Source organism: Lepeophtheirus salmonis, chromosome 7 (assembly GCF_016086655.4).
Source record: "Lepeophtheirus salmonis chromosome 7, UVic_Lsal_1.4, whole genome shotgun sequence".
Lineage (NCBI taxonomy): Eukaryota > Metazoa > Arthropoda > Copepoda > Siphonostomatoida > Caligidae > Lepeophtheirus > Lepeophtheirus salmonis.
The window spans coordinates 23,721,040-23,739,994 of NC_052137.2; the positions used below are offsets into that span (position 1 = coordinate 23,721,040).

An 18,955-nucleotide genomic window follows, 5' to 3' on the forward strand; every position below is an offset into this window, starting at 1 on the left:
GCAAGAGCAAAAGATTTGTAAATTGTTTAATTAATTTTGGGAAATAAATTGTAATATACATTTTTCCTTAAATTTTTCGGATTTAAAATCCCCTCTCTGCACATACAGAGTTTTTCAGAAAAATGTGAGTAATTTATTGAGATAAGTCACTTTTTTTATCATTTAGAATTTTATAAGATTACAACTTTTGGATACTTCAATGTAATATTTAGTTTATATACATATATTTCGTGTAATTTTTAGTGTTTTGGGGGGAACTTGTGAAATGTATTCATATTGGCTGAAAAGTAATGTGAAACTAATTTAAAAGAAATATAATGAAAGGAAATGCTGTCGCCATTTTACGATTTGAACATTTAAAAGAAGAAAAATCCTCATGGAAATTCTTCATTTCAATTTTTTTTATCAGACTCATGCATTCCTATCAAGTTGACTACAAAAAGAAGAATAAAAGTAGACTTTGAGGAAACGTCTACTTCATGTTTCTTCTATGCAAAGTATTTTATTAAATAAAAATTGCTATTTTAGGGAACATTGACTCTAACTATACTTTTATTAGAACTAAAACTATTATATCCATGTTAAACTATATTTATATATATACTATATTTTCCTCGGAGCAATGCTATCTGAAATGCAGAAGTTTAGAAGTAATTTATTTTCTCCTCTCTCCAAAAATTATATATCATGCAGGTGATGTTTACAAGGGTCTGACTTCAGTATTACCATTAGTTTTGCTTCCGCCTTCTACTCAAACTCTCCAAAAATATAATCCCTATCTAAAAATAACCTCCTCTATGTTGAATTAACAAGGTAAATTCTTCAATAACAAGACCAAATTGCATAAGTCATAAAATATAATTATACAGTAACTTTATCTCTGGCATGATATAAATTTATGTTTTGTGAATGAAAAAGATTTCACCTAACCAATCAATCTACTCATGTTAGCTGTTGTATATCCAGGCTTGGTTTCAAGTTTTGAATGAGATAAACCCTGAATACTTCAAACCTTAAATTTCAACAATATAATTTATTAACTAACAAATGAATTTCAACAAAATTAATTCTATTAAAAGAAGTTTGTCTGAGCTCTGTTAATATATGAAATAGCCGCTCTTAGCGATAATGATGGGTTCCAAGCACCGGCGCGGAAGGCCTGACACCCACTGCAGAGGTAGCCCTTTGTCATAGTCACGTTCAAGTGTTATTTTCTTGACTTGTACGTAAGATAGAGAGCTCAAATTTGTTTTTGTTTTGTAACTAGTTGTTTATACTTTAATATATCGAAGTATGAACTAATTTCAATCACTAAACTCAGATTAATTATTGAATTAGTAATTTTTTAGATTTTAATCTACCACTCGGTACATAAGTCCATAAATAACAATTTCATAAATGTTTCACTTTAACAAATATATTTTCAATTCTTTAAATATATCAAAACACAAATATATGATAACATATTATAAAAATTTATCAATCTATTATTTATCTATGCATTTATAGTGTCCATAATTATATAAGTAGTATAGAATCATTTTGTAAAATATAAACAAAAGCTGGAAAACCAAAGGGTAGGAAAAAAGGTTGAAGGGAAATGTACACAACACATGTTTCGATCCGAAACTATCACATTTTTTTTTTTTTTTTGGTTTCTTCTCTTTTCCCTTAAGGAATGCTTATCAAATAGGGTGTAAGAAGCGTCAATTCCTTGGCCATGGAAAAAGTATGTACTCAAATAATGAATCCATCAAGTATTTCAAACGACCATTGATATAAATTGAAATTTTTTTATTGAGTTTTCAAATCATCTATTTGAATGACGATCATTCGCTCCGTTATCCAACTGTGAAAAAAAGAAAAACCCATTCATTAGACTAAAAGTGATAAAGATTATAGTATAGGTATATAAACTGTTGTCTGTTTTTGTTATGTTTACCCTTATCAATTTTCATTAAAGTATTTTACAGGAATCTCTTATCCTTCGAAAATGTATTTGTTTAGCTAATTTATCATAATATTGACAAAAATAAGTAAATAAATACACTTTGAGAGGCAAAATCTAAAAATTAAGTGAGTAATTATACCTCAAATATGCTGGAATATTTTTATACCATTCCACTTTATTTGACATAAAATACTAATGTTTTATCGCACAAAGATATATTCAATTTAAGCACTTTGCTGTAGCAAAGATTTTGAAGTTATAAGTAGGTACTTCTAACGTCATATTTGTAAAATTATCATAAACAGAAGTTTAGTATCCATAGCAAATGTAAAGTACTACTTTGTTATAATTACTTGGATTTTTTTGAAGTATCACGACCTCACCTACAATACTTTCTCTCTTAAAATATTTTTTGCAATTATACAATCTAATAATTAAAAATATACAACAAATTTTTCCCAATTATTTATACTCCAATTGTCAAGAATAATTTGAATCCTGAGATAATGTTTTTTTGCGCTTAAATTAAGGTGGCGTGCTGTTGAATGTTTTACCTTAAACAAAATAAAAATGAACTTTATAACCTAAAATTTCATCTTTTGTGCCCTACAGAACCATTTTGATCTTCAATGATCCTTAATAAAATACTATATCATAAAAAATAGTTTTTATTAACATATTTTTCAATTAAAATTTTTTTAAATTATTTCTTTATCGAAGAAAATGTCTGGTAATTCCCAAAATATAGTAAAAAATGACCTTTCTTGATGTTGTGGAAGTCCAAATATTAAGGCAAACGTTTTTACAGCCTTGTCGGCGCAAGAAATATTAGATTCGCATTTTTTTGTTGCTCTGACATCTTTAAAAGTCTAATAAATTTGTCATTTTTTATCACAATGTTTTTATAAAAAGAAAGGCACACAATTTATTTTTTATTTGAAGAACATTTAAAAAGAACAAAATACCAAAGTTTTTTAAGATTTGTTACTTGAATAAAAATAAAAATATGTCAATTTATTCATGATATATAAAATTATGAGCTCCTTCGGGCATAAAAACAAAAGTATTGGGTTATAACATTCGCTTTTATGTTTTTCTAGGTAAAACCAATCAGACAACAACATTGGTCTATTGCTAAAATACCTCAACTTAAAACTGAATATTCTTGCATCCAAGTAACCGCAGAAGTTATAGTTTTTTTGTTGTTTTTATTACTTTATATACAACATCAGGAAGTTATTAATTTTTTGATTTAATTTTTATATAAGAAAGACGTGAAGATAAGTTCATTAAAAAATAATGAAGGCATTTCAGCTAAATTAAGCGTTAAACTTTCCAAAGGTACCAAATTATTTGCTATTAATATTTTTCCAACTATTGTAAAAACATGTAAGTTCCAAATATTGATGATTTCTAATATTAATTGATATTGGTCCGAAAAAAGCCATATTGACACATTAATCTGATTTATATCAGAATTTAGAATCTGTTAAATATTTTAAAGAAGTATGAATTTATATTTTCATACTTACTAATATTAAATAGGCCTTGAAATACTTAAACGCTTATAATGTATAATCTATTTTTCAAAAGTAAATAACATGCATAAATAAATCAATATAAACTTATTGTAGGATTAATTGTCATGAAAATATGTATTACTGATTATAGTTTGTTTAAAACAATAGCTTAAATAATAGGATGCTGATATTGTATAAATTCATTTTAACTTTTGCCCCCCCCCCTCCTACTTTATATGCAAATAGTACAGAGTGGAGGCTAAAAACCCGCTGTCGAGAACTAAATTACAAAAAAAAGGTTGTTGATGGAATTTGGAAAATTTAACTCAAAATTAATTTGTTATATCTTTAAATACTATATTTAGCTGTATTTTTTTTATTTCATATGTGTACCCCTTTACAAACAATAACAATCTCAACTTGCTATAAAATACATTAGAGGTTCCTGGTGATGAAGGCCATGTTCATAGTGTACCACACTGTCATGGCGACATCTCGAAGCTAATCCAAATTTGGATAAAACGTGCGGCCGACATTCACCTTTAAGATTCGTCAAACTGCAAAGTCCAGGGAGTTGAGGACAACACTGGAGGAAGTCCACATGAACCCAGGTTAAAATTCTGCTATGTTGTTGCTGGATAAATTTTGGTTTTTCTTAGCTGTATAGAAATGAACTTCTTGATGTTGTAAGAAGTCCAAATGGTGGTTCAACTATCTCAGCAGCCTTGTTGGAATGAACAACGGTGCAGAGAATATTACACTCGCATTGTTTTTGTTTTTTTCTCTGGCATTTTTAAATCGTAATTAAAACTAATTTTATAAAAATCAAAATTAAATTCCTCCCCCATCATTAGTGTTTTCAGTCTGTACATATATAAACATGAAAAAAAAAAAAGATACATATAGATATAGCAGGAATCCCCCTATAAAAGCTAAAATGAACTTATTTGGCGACAGTGCTCTCAAGTAAAACTTTGGAACTCTATATTTTATATATGAGTATTGCTTTCACACATCCTGAGATATTGAAAAGGATGGTTTAAAACTCAAAATTCCTTCACACCAAAAAGTACCTATTTATTTATTTTGACATGGGAAGTGATTAAAAGTTAAACTCATTTAGAAGAGCCACACTGATATGAAAATTTGTTTAATATATCGTTGGATATTTTCCACACTATTAACTCGAAAAATAGTTTTTTTTCCTCTGCTAAAAAATAAATGATATATATTTTTTTTAAGTCATCTGAAGACTATATTTTATTTATTGGTTGTATGAAAATGAATAAGTGCAACATATTGTATATCATTTTAACTTTTTGAGAGTATAGTAAACTCAAAAAGTATATTGTATCTTGCATGAAAGAAAAGGGGAAAAAAGAAGGAATAATAATCAAAGTATTCACTGTTTACCATTATCTTTTTTTTTTTTTTTTTTACAACAGAGGCATTATTGCAGTTAATAGACAAAATTAATAATGTATGGGTGCAATATATATTGTGTATATTGTTTAAATAAAAAAAGTGTTTCGAAGTATCTATAAAAAAAGTTTATACTCTTTTCTTCTATTCAACATATTAAATAATAATATTTAGACTAATAGATTCTGGAGGTGCATTCTTATTAAAAATATTTTTGCTAATGTGGTAATTTTGGGAAAGTAAGAAAATAAAAAGTTTTTGTATACATGAAGTGATTTATTACAAAATTGTTTTCTATGCGGATTGAAACTATCTGAAATAACAAAATTATTGAATACCAAGTCGCGCTAGGATTTTTTGGTATACTAAAATTTATCTATTATAGGCTCTTTGCTTTATTGTATCACATAACCTTTAAACAAAACAGAAATCACTTGATAGTTAGCCAAATCAGTCAATCATACCAACTGTGTTTTTTTTTTAATTACTTTTAGATTGTCACTGTTTTGAAAATGTATCCAAATTTTTAAAATGAATTACATTTAACTCATAGGCTGAAAATCCCCGGGCTTAGCAAGGAAAATGCAATATAATGCGTATTGGCTTTTATAAAATTATTATTTTTATTGTATTCGCTCTATAGAGGGAAGTCCCCATAATACTTTTCAACCCATGTCTTAGGTTAAATGATATTTTTCCCCATCAAGAAGCAGCGTAGAAGTAAAACACGAAATTGTTTTTGATTCACACAATAACTTACATACTATAGAGCAAATTGTCATAACGTCTTTTTGAGATTAGTACTAACTAAAAATGAGGTAAATTAAAAAGAATAGCACAATCTATGTGTGAATCTCAGGACTTTGAAGCCAATGTGTTATATACATAATATTTTAATCTGACATAGTATTTTATTCGATACTGTATTTTTATATGAAAGACAAGAAATTGTATTTCTGTCCTTTTGAAAACGGAGGAAAAGTGTAACATAACTTATTACTACGTGTATTTATAAAAAAAGAAACAATTATGAAATAGCCATGACGTATCAAGTCAGACGATGGAATCAATAGCAGATAAAAAATACATATAAAATATTTTTGTCTTAGCGAAGTATCGTTGTGATTATTATATATGGACTATAGGTTAGAAATTAGAATTGTATAGTGTATCTGAAAAGTGTCCATTTTGACCTTAATATCCCACATTCTACTTATTTCAACTCCTTATTTAGATAGATTTTACATTTGAAACAAGTTTTCTTCATTAACAAATTTCAGACAGTGCAATATGCATTTTATAAAATTTATTATGAATGATTTATAGAACGTCATTAGTATGTAGCCAAAAATGCATGAGAGATCTGAGATTTTGTAAATATCATTTCACGGATCTTCTGTCAGATAATATTACAAAAGAGTAAAAATAAATTTTTCTCCACAATATGAGACACCAGTCTAATTAGGGCATGAACATTTTTATCTTATTATTAGTTTTTCTAAGTACCCGTGAATAGTCATGCCACCTAGCGTGGTTTATTGTTTATTAGTTGTTTGTTGACATATTTGTTTATCACAGCAACTTTGTTCGTAGGCTTCATCATACGGATATTTATGGGGTTTTTTTTCTTTTTTTAATTTACGCATGCTCTATTGAGCAATATTTGTACTTTTACAGATTTGTATTTACTATTCAATAGTTGTCATAAAAGCAAGGCATATTCGTATTGCATCAACATTAAGACAATCTTGAACCAAAATCAAGAAAAAAATAAAGTTTTAAATTTTTTTGCAGTACAAGGCAAAATTTTATTAACATATTAGTGTCCAAAACAGGGATGATTTTCAAATTTGTAGAATACGTTAAATACACAAGAGTTTATTTACGCTATGGTTGATAACCAATAATTGAGACAAGAGATTATATCTGTCCCGATCTGGTCTTTCAATAAAAGATATCAATTTTTCATTCTTTTTATGTGACAACAACTTTTGTGTATTTTAAGTGCAATTGGCAGCGTATTCGACAGGTTTATAAGAATAATTTTATATAGAAATTGACAATAGCTCGTTGAAGACTAAAAAAGTAATACAGACTCCATTTCAAGAAAAAATTTTATTGCTTCCTGTTGGGTTGACAGGTAACATGAAAAAACAAAAAAAAATTACCTGGGTTCCGACTTTTTTAAACTTTGAAGTAGAAGATGATGAATTAAATATCACCTTGGGTGGTGGGGGCCTTTCATCCAGACTAAATGTTCCTGGGATTCCTGCTGAGAGTAAGGGCTCTTGTGAATACAATGAACGTTTTTCAGAAACAGATTCCTCCATTTCTGCAAAGAAAAAAATATGTAAATAACTTATTAAAAAAAGTAATATGTACTAATGAGTGTTTAATTAAAAATTGTATCTTAATAGAAGGAAACGCCATCTAAGAGGCTCAAAGTTGATACTTCTTTCCCGAATCATTTTGAAAAATTGGGTTTCATTGTTATAAAACTTGGTTTAATACACCTTAAAATAGATGTCATCAATAAAATGATTCTTTTGCTTTAAAGGAGAAGACAAATATATAAAAATGAATAAATAGTCGGTAAATTGAAGTCATAGACAAAAAAAAATGCCGAAAAAACGTTAAAAACTACGGTGTCAGATCCAAAACTACATCAATAAAATAGATTCAATGATATACTTTAATATAATTTAGTTAAAAAAACAACGACGGATTTCACCTGAATCACTTTTTATATTTTTAATTTGATTATAAAAAATGTAAGAAGGTGGTCTTTTAAGTACCTAATCCAACAAAGAACAGACAAAAAATATTAGATTTTTTTTCCAGCTTAATTAACCTTTTAAAAATATTCATGATTTAAAAAAAAATAATGAAATTTTAAATTTTCCCCAAAAATTATCCTTTATTGCTTTCTAAAACAATTATATATTTTTTGGACTGAGACTTTTTTTTATTTGGGTACTTTATTATGTACACACAGCTTAGGTATATTAAATCTCAATATGACCTCCATCAGGCTTAATGATGGCCTTTAAAGTAGTCCTGAAGGCAGTACTTGACGTTCTGAACAATTCCTTCTCATCATTGTCCAAATAACAATAACAGAGCCTTTCAGGTCCTCAGTGTTGGGGTGGCGTTTGCACACAGGCCTTGCTCTCTCCATGTGTCCAGAAGGCAAAGTCCAACAGGTTCACGTCTTTCGAGTATTGTGGCTACATTTTCTTGTTCCAAAAAAAAAATGTGGGTGCTTCATCTTATTGGAGAACAACATTGTTGATAGGGAAGCTGGCCTTGATCCATTGGATAAACTTGGACCTCAACTGGATTATGTAGTCGTCTGTCATGTACATATAACCACCCGGGAACCAAATCAAAGGCATATCGAGCCCATTTTATGCAAAAATTAATAATCCACCTTCAGTACTGAGGCAATTTATTTTGTGGTGAAGATGATATCAGCACCCACATGAATATCCCCCATTGCAATAAATGTATCATTTTGACAACTTAACACTGGGCCCACAGTCCAAGTTATCACATCGGAAAAGATGATAACCCGATTAGAAGGCACTTACTTCAGATTGTTGAACAATTATTGACAACGAAGAAGATGGTTGGATTTAATGGCTCCCGCAAGAAGGGGCTTCTTCTTCATGACCAAAGACATTCCACTCTCTTTTTTGATGGCTCTCTTGACTGTGTTCTTTAAAATATTCAGGTCCTTGGCGTTTGATCTCATGGTCTTATTTCATGCAGCCATGTCAGGTTCTGTTACCACAGATTATGACCCTTTTATAGGAACACCACTTCCAGGCTTCTTGCCCAACGGTTCTTCGGCTTCCAGACTTTTTTGACTTTCTGCACAATATTAGAGTCTACACCAGTCTGTTTGAGAATTTCATTTTTTATGACAAACGTACGGAGCAAAGTTCCAATTTTTATGCGATTCACTTGCTCCATAGTTGTAAAACAACAAAAAAAACCAAGGAAGATCAATAGTTTAAACTTTAAGATATGATATTCCTTCGGAAGTTTTAAAATAAGTCAAGGCAACCTCGAGATATAAAGATTTAAAGTGATTGGCGGAAATGGTTTTGACAACTTCGCTGACAGTCTTCACTAGTGATGTCTGTAAATAAATACCACACAACGTGACGCCTTCAAACATGAAAAATTTACTGCATAGATTGTTATTTTCTAATATAGTGATTTTTTAAAAACAACCAGTGTAATTTCTTAGTCCGGTCGTTTACTTCCAAGACCTCCCTGTTATGAACATACATTATATCGGCTCATCACAATCAGAAAATATTCATTAAGTTTATAGTTTATTTAATTTATGAAATATATGTTATGTAGGTAAATCTATACTTTGAAAAGTTTTTTCATCCAAATACAAAGATATATATGTACATATTTATTTATAGATATGTTACATATTTGAAAAACTTCTTATCAGTTCTTTTCTTCTTCTTTTCTTTTCTTATTTTGCAAATTGACAAGAAAAATAAAAGTTTGAGAGATTTTTTGCATATTTTCTTCATTTTTTTTTGTATTACATATGTCTGTCATTGTTAAAATTAGAAATGACTTTTGTAGAATTAAAACCCTTTCGACACAGATTTATATGTAAACTGTGCATTAGACGAGTCCTTAAAATGGCTGTTCCTCTCGAAATGTTGGCGGGGGCATTGTCTAAAAATGATTTTATTAGTAAAAAATAAAGATACAGGAGGTTCCCGCATAACGCAGTTTCAAACACTGCAGATTTTGCATAACGGGGTGTACGGAATTATGCTGACTTCCCTTTATAGTGCAGTTTATTCCCCTCCATTGGCGGTTTTTTTATATTATTATAATTAATTATATTGAAGTACACAAGTATATAAGTATTTGTTGATGAGTTGGACCATATAAATGATAGAAGTATATAGTTTTGCATAAGAGGGAGTGCCCTGTAAGTATTTGATTTGACCCCTTGACTAAACCCCTTTGATTATTTGACAAACTTGCAATTAAAAAGGTTGTTGGATAAATATTTGTCTAGTTGTAATATAGTGAGGCTATATTATACAATTATTTTACAAATATCTTGTTTTGCATACAATTTTTTTATAACATATGATGAATAATATGCTTTTACCCTCCTATATAGCAGTTTCTTATGGATACAGATTTTATGATAATGAAAAATTTATCACAATTTTTATGAAGTTTTTCTCTAAAATTATTATGTAATTATTTCAAATTAAAAAAGAAAAAGAAGATGTACGGTGTATAGCGCGACCTTATTCCATCTTTTATGGTGGGCCAGTGTTGGATCGGTACATTACGAAAATAATATTTTGCAAACAGGTATACTGTAAAAAAATAATTAGGTAGTTAACACAAAAACAATCATGAACAACAATGATAAGAAGAATATTTTGCCGATATATTTTAAATATCATATTCTACAAATTCAGTTTAATATGTCTGTCAATTATAGGCTTTGAATTTAAACTACTGAAATTATTGGAGATACTCAAAAATATTTTCTATGACACAAAAATGTCCAATCTTTTACTCAAACAATTAATATATTAAAAAACAGATAAAATGGATCGATAACTCTTTAAAAGTGAATTTTGGATGGATGAATTACTTCTACAAAGATACATTACATAATTAAGGCAATCTTATAAAACAATATGGCATATCAAAATGCTATGAAAAAACGGCTTTGAGTTTAATGGACTACATAGGGGGAAAACAATATTGGATGTGTTTTATAGGTACTACTTACTTCCACCGAAGCCACTGGACTTTTGTTCTTCATTTGCATTGTTGAATTGTCGTATGATAACCCTCGGATTATTGCTGTTGTTGACGCCTTCAGGTACTTCAATAAAAGAACTACTATTAGAGCCTTGCCTTGATCCTCTAAGACAGTTCAATCCTCCTTCAGATCTTCTACTTCTATCATCCTTGGAGCAGCAATAGATAACGATAAGACTTGTGCTAATCACAATTATCAACGTTCCTAAAACACCCACAATGATTCCCATATACTTTTGGGATGTGTCAGAGGGCGGAGATTCTGGAAAATATAAATAATATTAATACTATGCATAGATCTAGATAGAATCCATAAATGTATAAAAAAATATTTTATGTTATAAAGTCTGGGAAATACCAAGTAGGTATGTTTTATTAGATTAAATAAGTCTGCTTTTGATACAAATATTGTATACCGTTAGCTAAAAATCTTTATGAGAGTTCCGATCAAAAATATATAGTTATGGTCTAATTTTGAGTTCAATTTTCATTCAATTCTTAAATTTATTTGGTTTTTTTATACTGATACACGTGCAATGATGCCTGGAATTTGATATGTAGAAGGGATAAATTATATTATTGAAGGAAAATAGTTAACTATATAGGTATTTTATTATCTTTACTACTTTTCCAAAAGGAACATTGTCTAATCCAATAATATTTTAGCAACTAGGGATGTAAAATCTCGTAGGATCAATAAACTTTAATTTTAATAAAGTGGATCCGTAGTTCTGGTTTATCGAGGATTTAGAAGGATCTTTTCGTCAGAACATTCAAATATTTGGATCTGCACCAATATTTTCAATAAAATCATACCTTTTTATAAAAATATTTTAGTCAATTTTGTTATCTTCGTCATAAATAAACACAGTTATTTATATCGTAATGTAAAATATTTTGAGCGTACAGAAATGTATACATTTGTTCGCACGTCTGCAATGTTTACATCATTAGTTTGTTTTTGAAATATAATAATGTAAATCTTTTAGTGTGCTCTGTAATTTACTACCATTGAAAAAAAAATTAAAGAAAAATCAATTTATAAAAAGTTCAACAAAATTATGAAAAAATATTTATTCTATAAAATTTAGCTTTAAAAACAATAACTATTTTAGGAGAATAAATATCATACAAAAGTTTTTATAGAACTATCAACTTGATTTAATTTTTCCTTTCTTTCTAAATAATAGAAAAGTACAGAGTCTTTTAAAGAAATATAAGTGCTTTATCTTTCAAGAACAAACAAACAACTCAAAATGTGTAATACTTTCAATATACTTTGTTGACATTTTTTACAACATATTAATCAGGGTAGTATAAAAAGTATCACTGAAGAAAAGGTAAAAAAAAATTAAGAGTGATTCACATAACATGTAATTATAAATGTTCAAATTTCAAGGTTTACATGCACCGACTTGTAGTCTCGTAATTGATGAATGGACAAATACAAATCAAACATACAATATGTTGTTTCACTTAACATAAAAAAACAATTTCTGGGACATTTACTGTTGAATTAAACAAAAACAATAATTGTTTTCATAATATACAGCAATTTATCTTACCTATTTGAAGCTCTGCTACTTTTGAAGGCGTTGTTTCCAATTGAACTGTAGTTAAACTCCTTCCATATGAATTTGAAGAATAAAGTTTCAAGTTCACACTTCGACTCGATTCAAACCCCCCTGTTAAAAATAAATAAAAAGTTGAACTTACGTATACTTTTTTATAAGAATGACTTTTAAGAAGTATGATGATGAATTTTTGTTTTATTGATTAGTAATGTTAGATATCATAATCAGTAAAATATTTCTTGTTAGGGTTGTAATTTGTAAGCATTTCTAGCGTGCGATTTTTTATTTTTTTTTGGTTTTGGTAAACTGAGAATTGTTTTTTAAAGCTCTAATCTGTTATCATCATTATTTAATTCTTGAAGAGGCAACATTTGTTAAAATACACTGCTTAGTAAATCCTGCTACAACTCAATGGATATTTCATAGTGTATTTATAATTTAAATCATTCATATATTACAGGAAAATCTTGATATCAAGTTCAACTTTTGATTGCAACTGAAATAACTGGGTATTCATCTTAACCTTGCTTTGAATGAATAACACAATTTAACAGTTTTAAAAAAAGGGAAACTCTATTAACACTAGTGATCAAAATTTCACTTTTTTACCTTTGATTGAGTTGGTGCTATCTCAAATGTTTTATATTTCTGAAAATGACATATATAGGATAAAATTTTGGATTTTGTAGCATATAATGTGTGTAATAAAAAGTTTTTTAACAGCATCCTCATGAGTTAATGTTAAGTTTTTTTTTTGAAAGATAAAAATAAATGAAAAAAGTAGTTTTTACACTAAATTAATGTTTTTTTATATTTTTCTTGTAAATACAGAAAAAAGACCATAAATGAATTCATTTTTTGGACAGTATAAATGTAAATTCCTCATTTTTGATCACAATGGTAAACATCAAAGCTTGTCGTAGAATGAAAAAATATAAAATTACTATAAAATTTCTATACTAGTAATTTATGTTTTAAATTAATCCTGTTGACTCATTCTTTTTCTAATGCAACTTTTAGGATTAGTGCAGGAATTGCTGAGGCCGAAATGAAAGAAAAATTTGAGTTGGAAGGGTCTGTGTGCAGAAGACTTAAGAATTTTTTTTAATAAAAGACAGAATTTCTGCTAACCGTGTTAAAAAAATTATTCAGGAAGGAAAAGTTACAACTAAACCGATAGATGTGTTAGACTACTTTAATTCCCATTTCCAAAACATTGTTGCCAGAAAAAGAGGCCACTTTCTGAAAGGAGAGGTAATTTCCACAGTCCAAGGGAAATTTATCTTCTCCAAAGATATTAGGTCAAACTTTATAGAAAAGTATTATAAGGATGATAAAGCCCAGATGGATTCTTGGGTAAAGTCTATTCGAATTTTAGCGATGAAGTCGATCCGTATCTTTTAAAAATTGGATGTTTTATGGAAAAGTTTAGACAACTACTCAAATCACAGACAAAAGGAATAATTGCAATTATTCCGAAAAAAAAGAGATGGGACAAACTATTGCCATTGGAGACCAATTAATGTTCTCAATGAATCATATAGGATTCTCTCTGGAGTCTTGGCTAAACAAATGTAACCAATTCTCAACAAAAAATTGGGATTGTACAAAAAAGGATTTTTAAACAATAGGAAAATTTCCCATGTTTTACGCAATTGGCACAGTGAAAAGTAGTAAAAAGTTTGGAGTAATACTAATAATAGACTTCTGCAATGCTTTCGACACTATTTCACATAGGCAAATTCTTAAATTTGTAAAAAAATATTATTTTGAAAAATTTTTTTTACCCGTTTGTGCTTTGCTATATGACAGCAATTCAAAGATCTCATTGGTTCGACTAGAAAGCCAGTCAATCATCTTAGAAAAGAGCTATCGTCAGGGATATCCCTCGTCTCCACTTCTTTTCATAGCTGCCATCGAAGAACTCGTTTTAGGTATAACAAAGAGGTACGGAGGCTTTTGATTTAGTTGTGAGGGATCTCAGCATATTATTGATTTGTATGCAAATGATGTAGCTTTAACCGTAGAGGCAATTCTGAGTCTCAGCTAATTACCAGAATAAAAGCCTTAATGAATTATTTATTGATATAATGCGGCAAAATATAAATAAAAAGTTATGTTTTAGAAATTTAAAGGACCCCTCAATTTTAGTAGAACGCGCCATCACACGAAATATTTTAACATTTCATAATTTAAGTTCTGAAGAATTGCTCAATGATAGTAAAACACGATTTCCACTTATTAATTCTTCAAAATATTATTTAATGTCATACCCGGGGCACGTTAAGATGGTAACCCTACAATTTGATGCAGTTGTTACATGACTCTGGAAGCTACATAGTAAGCTTTGGGCTTTCCTATGGATTGGAAATAAAAATAGTGTCTGCTCTGAGGGGAATAAATGATGGTAAAAAGTTTATCGTGCAGGTACAAATATCCACAGATTGTATTAAATATACTAGGCCCTGCAATGACTCTGGAAAACTATATAATAACACACTTCATGCGTTTGTGGACTGACCTGCCATCTATATCCTAAAATATTTTTTATCTATAAATCTAGAAGGGCAGACGAATGTAAAAAAAGAAATACTTTAAAGTTCTTGTTCTTTTTGGAATTTCAAAGAAGAAGGGTTGAACTTCTGAGGTAACAAGGGCTCTAGACTTTGCAAGTCATAATTGTAAATCCCTCATCAACAGCCGGCTAACTAACTATAAGCCTATTCGGGAGGACGAGTTGAGAGGTATCATCTTGACAGATTCAGCCCGCTATGTCTCTCTCACAATGAAAATTCCTAAATCAGGATGAAAGTCATTGAATTTTGCCGGGGAAGAAATCCGGTACCTTCCATCAACTTCACGAAATCATCGAAATATTTTAAAAAGGGGTTTTAAGGAATTTTAACAAATATTTATAATAATTGTTAATTTGCATGTTTTCTGTTTTTTTTTAAAGATTGATATTTAGAATATTACTTTAAATTCTACACCGGAGCATTAAGTATAAACTATAATGTTTATTTATGTAATTTTGTAGGCAATTGCTCCGGTTTATTGATATATGAATGTTCTATATAATATATAAGCCAAATAAAGAATGTTGAAAAAAAAAAAGAAAAAAAGAAGAAGTTTGGTTCGTAACCTTTAATTACTTTTTATCGAGGCTATATAATTCCACATCAAAATAAAGACTTGATTTTTTTGTAGATTACAGACTTTTTCGATATTCAAAAGTTGGCTCAAGCCTATAAAAGGGATAAATATACTCAACAAATAATATAAGATGTTAAAAGAATGTATGGTACTTCGTATAAAACATTTTCGTATAAGGACATTTAATATAAAAACAATTTCGTATATAACCATTTCGTATAAATTTATGAGGAAACAGGGCATAGACTTTATGAATTGTCATTACATACCCTGAATGTTGGAGGTGTTTTCAAGTACAAGCGATACTTAAGTAACAACTAAGAGCCCTTTACAGTCCCTCAATTGTACCCGGAATGATGGGGGTGTTTTTGAGTACCGCCGTATCCCAAAAAGAGATGCAACCCACCGGTGATACTTGAAGAAACTACTAAGAGCCCCCACTATCTTCCAATTGTACACCAACATTCGGGGTACAATGGGACTAATAAGGGGCTCTTAGTAGTTACTTAGGTATCGCTGGTACTCGAAAACACCCTCAACATGTGGGTATAAAATGACAATTTATAAAGTGTATGCCACGTTTCCTCATAAATTTATACGAAATTGTTTTATACGAAATATCTTTATATAAAAATGTTTTGTACGAAGTTACCTATTACCGTTAAAGGTATAACAATAAAACTTTACACCTATGCAAAAAATAAATATGCTCTTAACATAAAAAAAATAACAACAATGCTAAATTATGTGGAAAATAAATTCAATAGTGACTATATTTTAATTTCAATCGTACAAAATGGATTTATAACATTAAAATTTGAATTTTGAATCCTCAAAATTAATGGAATTTATATAATGAATTAACAATACATTAAAAAAAATTCTATGCAAGAAAACCAATTCAATTTAGAAACGGTAATTACTTTTTATGAATATCAAATATTCAAGATAGCATAAGATTTTTAATATGATTCAAGCACAGCTGACCCTCAAATTTCATGTAAGCCATACACTAATAAAAATAAATGTATAAGCTAAAATATTAAATTTTGGTTGACATTTGAATAAGGAATAATTTTAGGTAATCTGGAAAGATATTATATGTAAATTAATCTTAAGGACGTTTCGTACAACGTATAATAATATATGACTATTTAGCAAAAATTGTTTTTTAAAACAATTTTGAAGCTTTATCCTGTGATAAAAATAAATGATGAATGGGTTAATTAAAAATGCTTTCAATGTCTTTGATACATTTTTATAATATGAAAACACTTAAAAAATGTTATTAAAAAATTTGTAAAATTAACTTTCCTTTGTATTTATATAAGTTTAAAAAAAACTGCTTTCGATATATATTACAAAATGGGTGTGACGATATTCATTTTCATCATCCATCTGAAATATATTTAGCCATTATACTTGTTGATACCTCATCAATACACCCAAAGATACTTATACCTAACTTTACTACTTCCAAAATTGCTAAATGCCCTCAAACCTTTTATAACAATTAGAAAGTTTGAAAACATAATTTACGTAGATCCGTTATCAGTGTATGTATTAAATATCGAACTTTTCACTTTTTGTAGCTGTGTTAAAGGTGCAACCAATCCCATGGAGTATTGGAATGGTAAAAAATGAGATGTCGGTTGGAATGTCCAGATTACACTGTTCAACACCAAAAATGGTGCAGGAACAGCATATGGTTAACTGAGTAGATTTTGATTCCCTAATTCCAAATATGTTTTTATTTTTTCTCTGTAAAAAAGGCCATAACGTTTGTGTTATTTTAGTAATTTTCGGGTTCAAAGTTTTTTTTAAGGGCTATGATTTTCAGACAGGGATACATAATATTAATATATTTGAAAACCTAATGTAAAAAATTCTAAAACCACTTTTCAAATGTCCTTATCATTCTTAAAAGTCGAGTTATCTTTGTTAATAGGTGAAAATAGGTGCTTTTTATTTAGAAGCTCATAGTTTCAAGAGATGTTTAGAAAGTTTAAAAGTATCTCATTTGATAGATGAAAGTCTAACTTTTGATTTTTATAAAAATAACAATAAAAGTTTATTGGACACCCAGAAGTGAGATATTTATGTTTAACACTAACAAAAAGCAAAACAGAAGGCATTAGTCACAGGAGTAGACTTTTCATTTCCTTTGGTCATTCGAAAAATAATGAAGACAAACGAGTCCATGGGAACGTTGTCATTGAAATTGAAATACCAATATTAAACATAAAGAAATATCAAAGAGAAAATAATGCCAAGCATCTTAGAAGTTTAAGGATAATTAAACTAAAAATATTCCGAGGGTTGGCCAGCCAACTTGAAATAAATTAACACCTTTAGAAATTTGGAACTGAGTCATAAATTTACTCCTTCTTTACAAAAGTGAGAAACTCCGTTATTATTTTTCCCAGTGTTAGTAGAAGGCTAAGATGATATGTCTTGTATATTGTTTAGCATTGGCCAGGTATAGGAGATATATTACTCTTTGCTACTCTTAGCATAAAATAATACAAGTTTCCTGAATTAACCTTTGAATTAGGCATTGTAATCATATTGTGGATCCTTAAAATTTATTTGTTAAGAGCCTCAACTACGAGACAAACTTTGCTATCAACAACTTCGAAGTAAAATACCATCACCGGCCGTTGTTAAAGGTATATTCGACAGCCAATGTATAAAGTAGTATTATGAATACCAATGTATTTTATTGTATAGTTTCTAATGAAATTAGATAATAGTTATTTGTGTACCAGTGTACAATAATTGAATCATTATCGCTTGATGATTCTTGGATCAAAAATAAATCCTTAAATTTGCTCGGTCTGAATATTATACATTATGTATATAAAATTAAGCACACCTTTAACTAACTACTAGTAAAATGGAAAGGTATCAAACTCGTTAGGTAGAAGACACATAAAAAGGGTTTTTATGGGGCCTTTAGTTTAGGAATTATAAAGAACATGGAAGTATAAATAAATGTATCCATATGTTTGTACAATGCATTATTTTTGTATTATAACACTCCACCCAGGTTTATAATTCCCTATAAGCATAATTTGATACATGTTTCTACATATATACAATATACGTAGAAGGAAACTATACTTGAGAGAGTCTATATTTTCTCATTGAGGTACTTATCATGTAATTACTTTAATGATAATGATATAAAATATAAGTATTTATAAAGTAGACTGTCCCATTTTCAGGCAATATACCCTTAACTCCGGCAGAAATAGATCCATAGTAGCATTTATCTACTATTTTGTCAACGATATTTTTAATTATAATCTTTAACTACGGATCCAAACGACAGTAGTAGTAAAAAATAATGAAGTTCTGTTTTTCCCCTCATATTTTTAATAAGTGTAAAAATGGTAAAGGAACAAGAAAAAAGACAGCGTGGTCAACGCCGAGAAAGCTGGAGAGCCCCAAACAGCCAAGAGAAATCAAAACTTATGGAGCAAAATCATGCGTGGTTTCTG

General features: G+C 29.0%; 1 protein-coding gene across 1 annotated transcript in view; it reads right to left on the reverse strand.

The window, feature by feature from the left end:
* Positions 1–1,401: 1,401 nt before the first annotated feature.
* The window catches only part of LOC121122247 (protein turtle), a 208,813-nt gene continuing 191,259 nt past the window's right edge, over positions 1,402–18,955 (reverse strand). Inside the window, exons 14-17 of the mRNA XM_071889998.1 lie at positions 12,291–12,410; positions 10,694–10,987; positions 7,062–7,225; positions 1,402–1,849 (exon numbers count right to left, since the gene is read on the reverse strand). Coding sequence (XP_071746099.1) covers positions 12,401–12,410 — 10 coding nt within the window. The 3' untranslated portion in view covers positions 1,402–1,849; positions 7,062–7,225; positions 10,694–10,987; positions 12,291–12,400. The remainder of the gene's footprint in view (positions 1,850–7,061; positions 7,226–10,693; positions 10,988–12,290; positions 12,411–18,955) is intronic.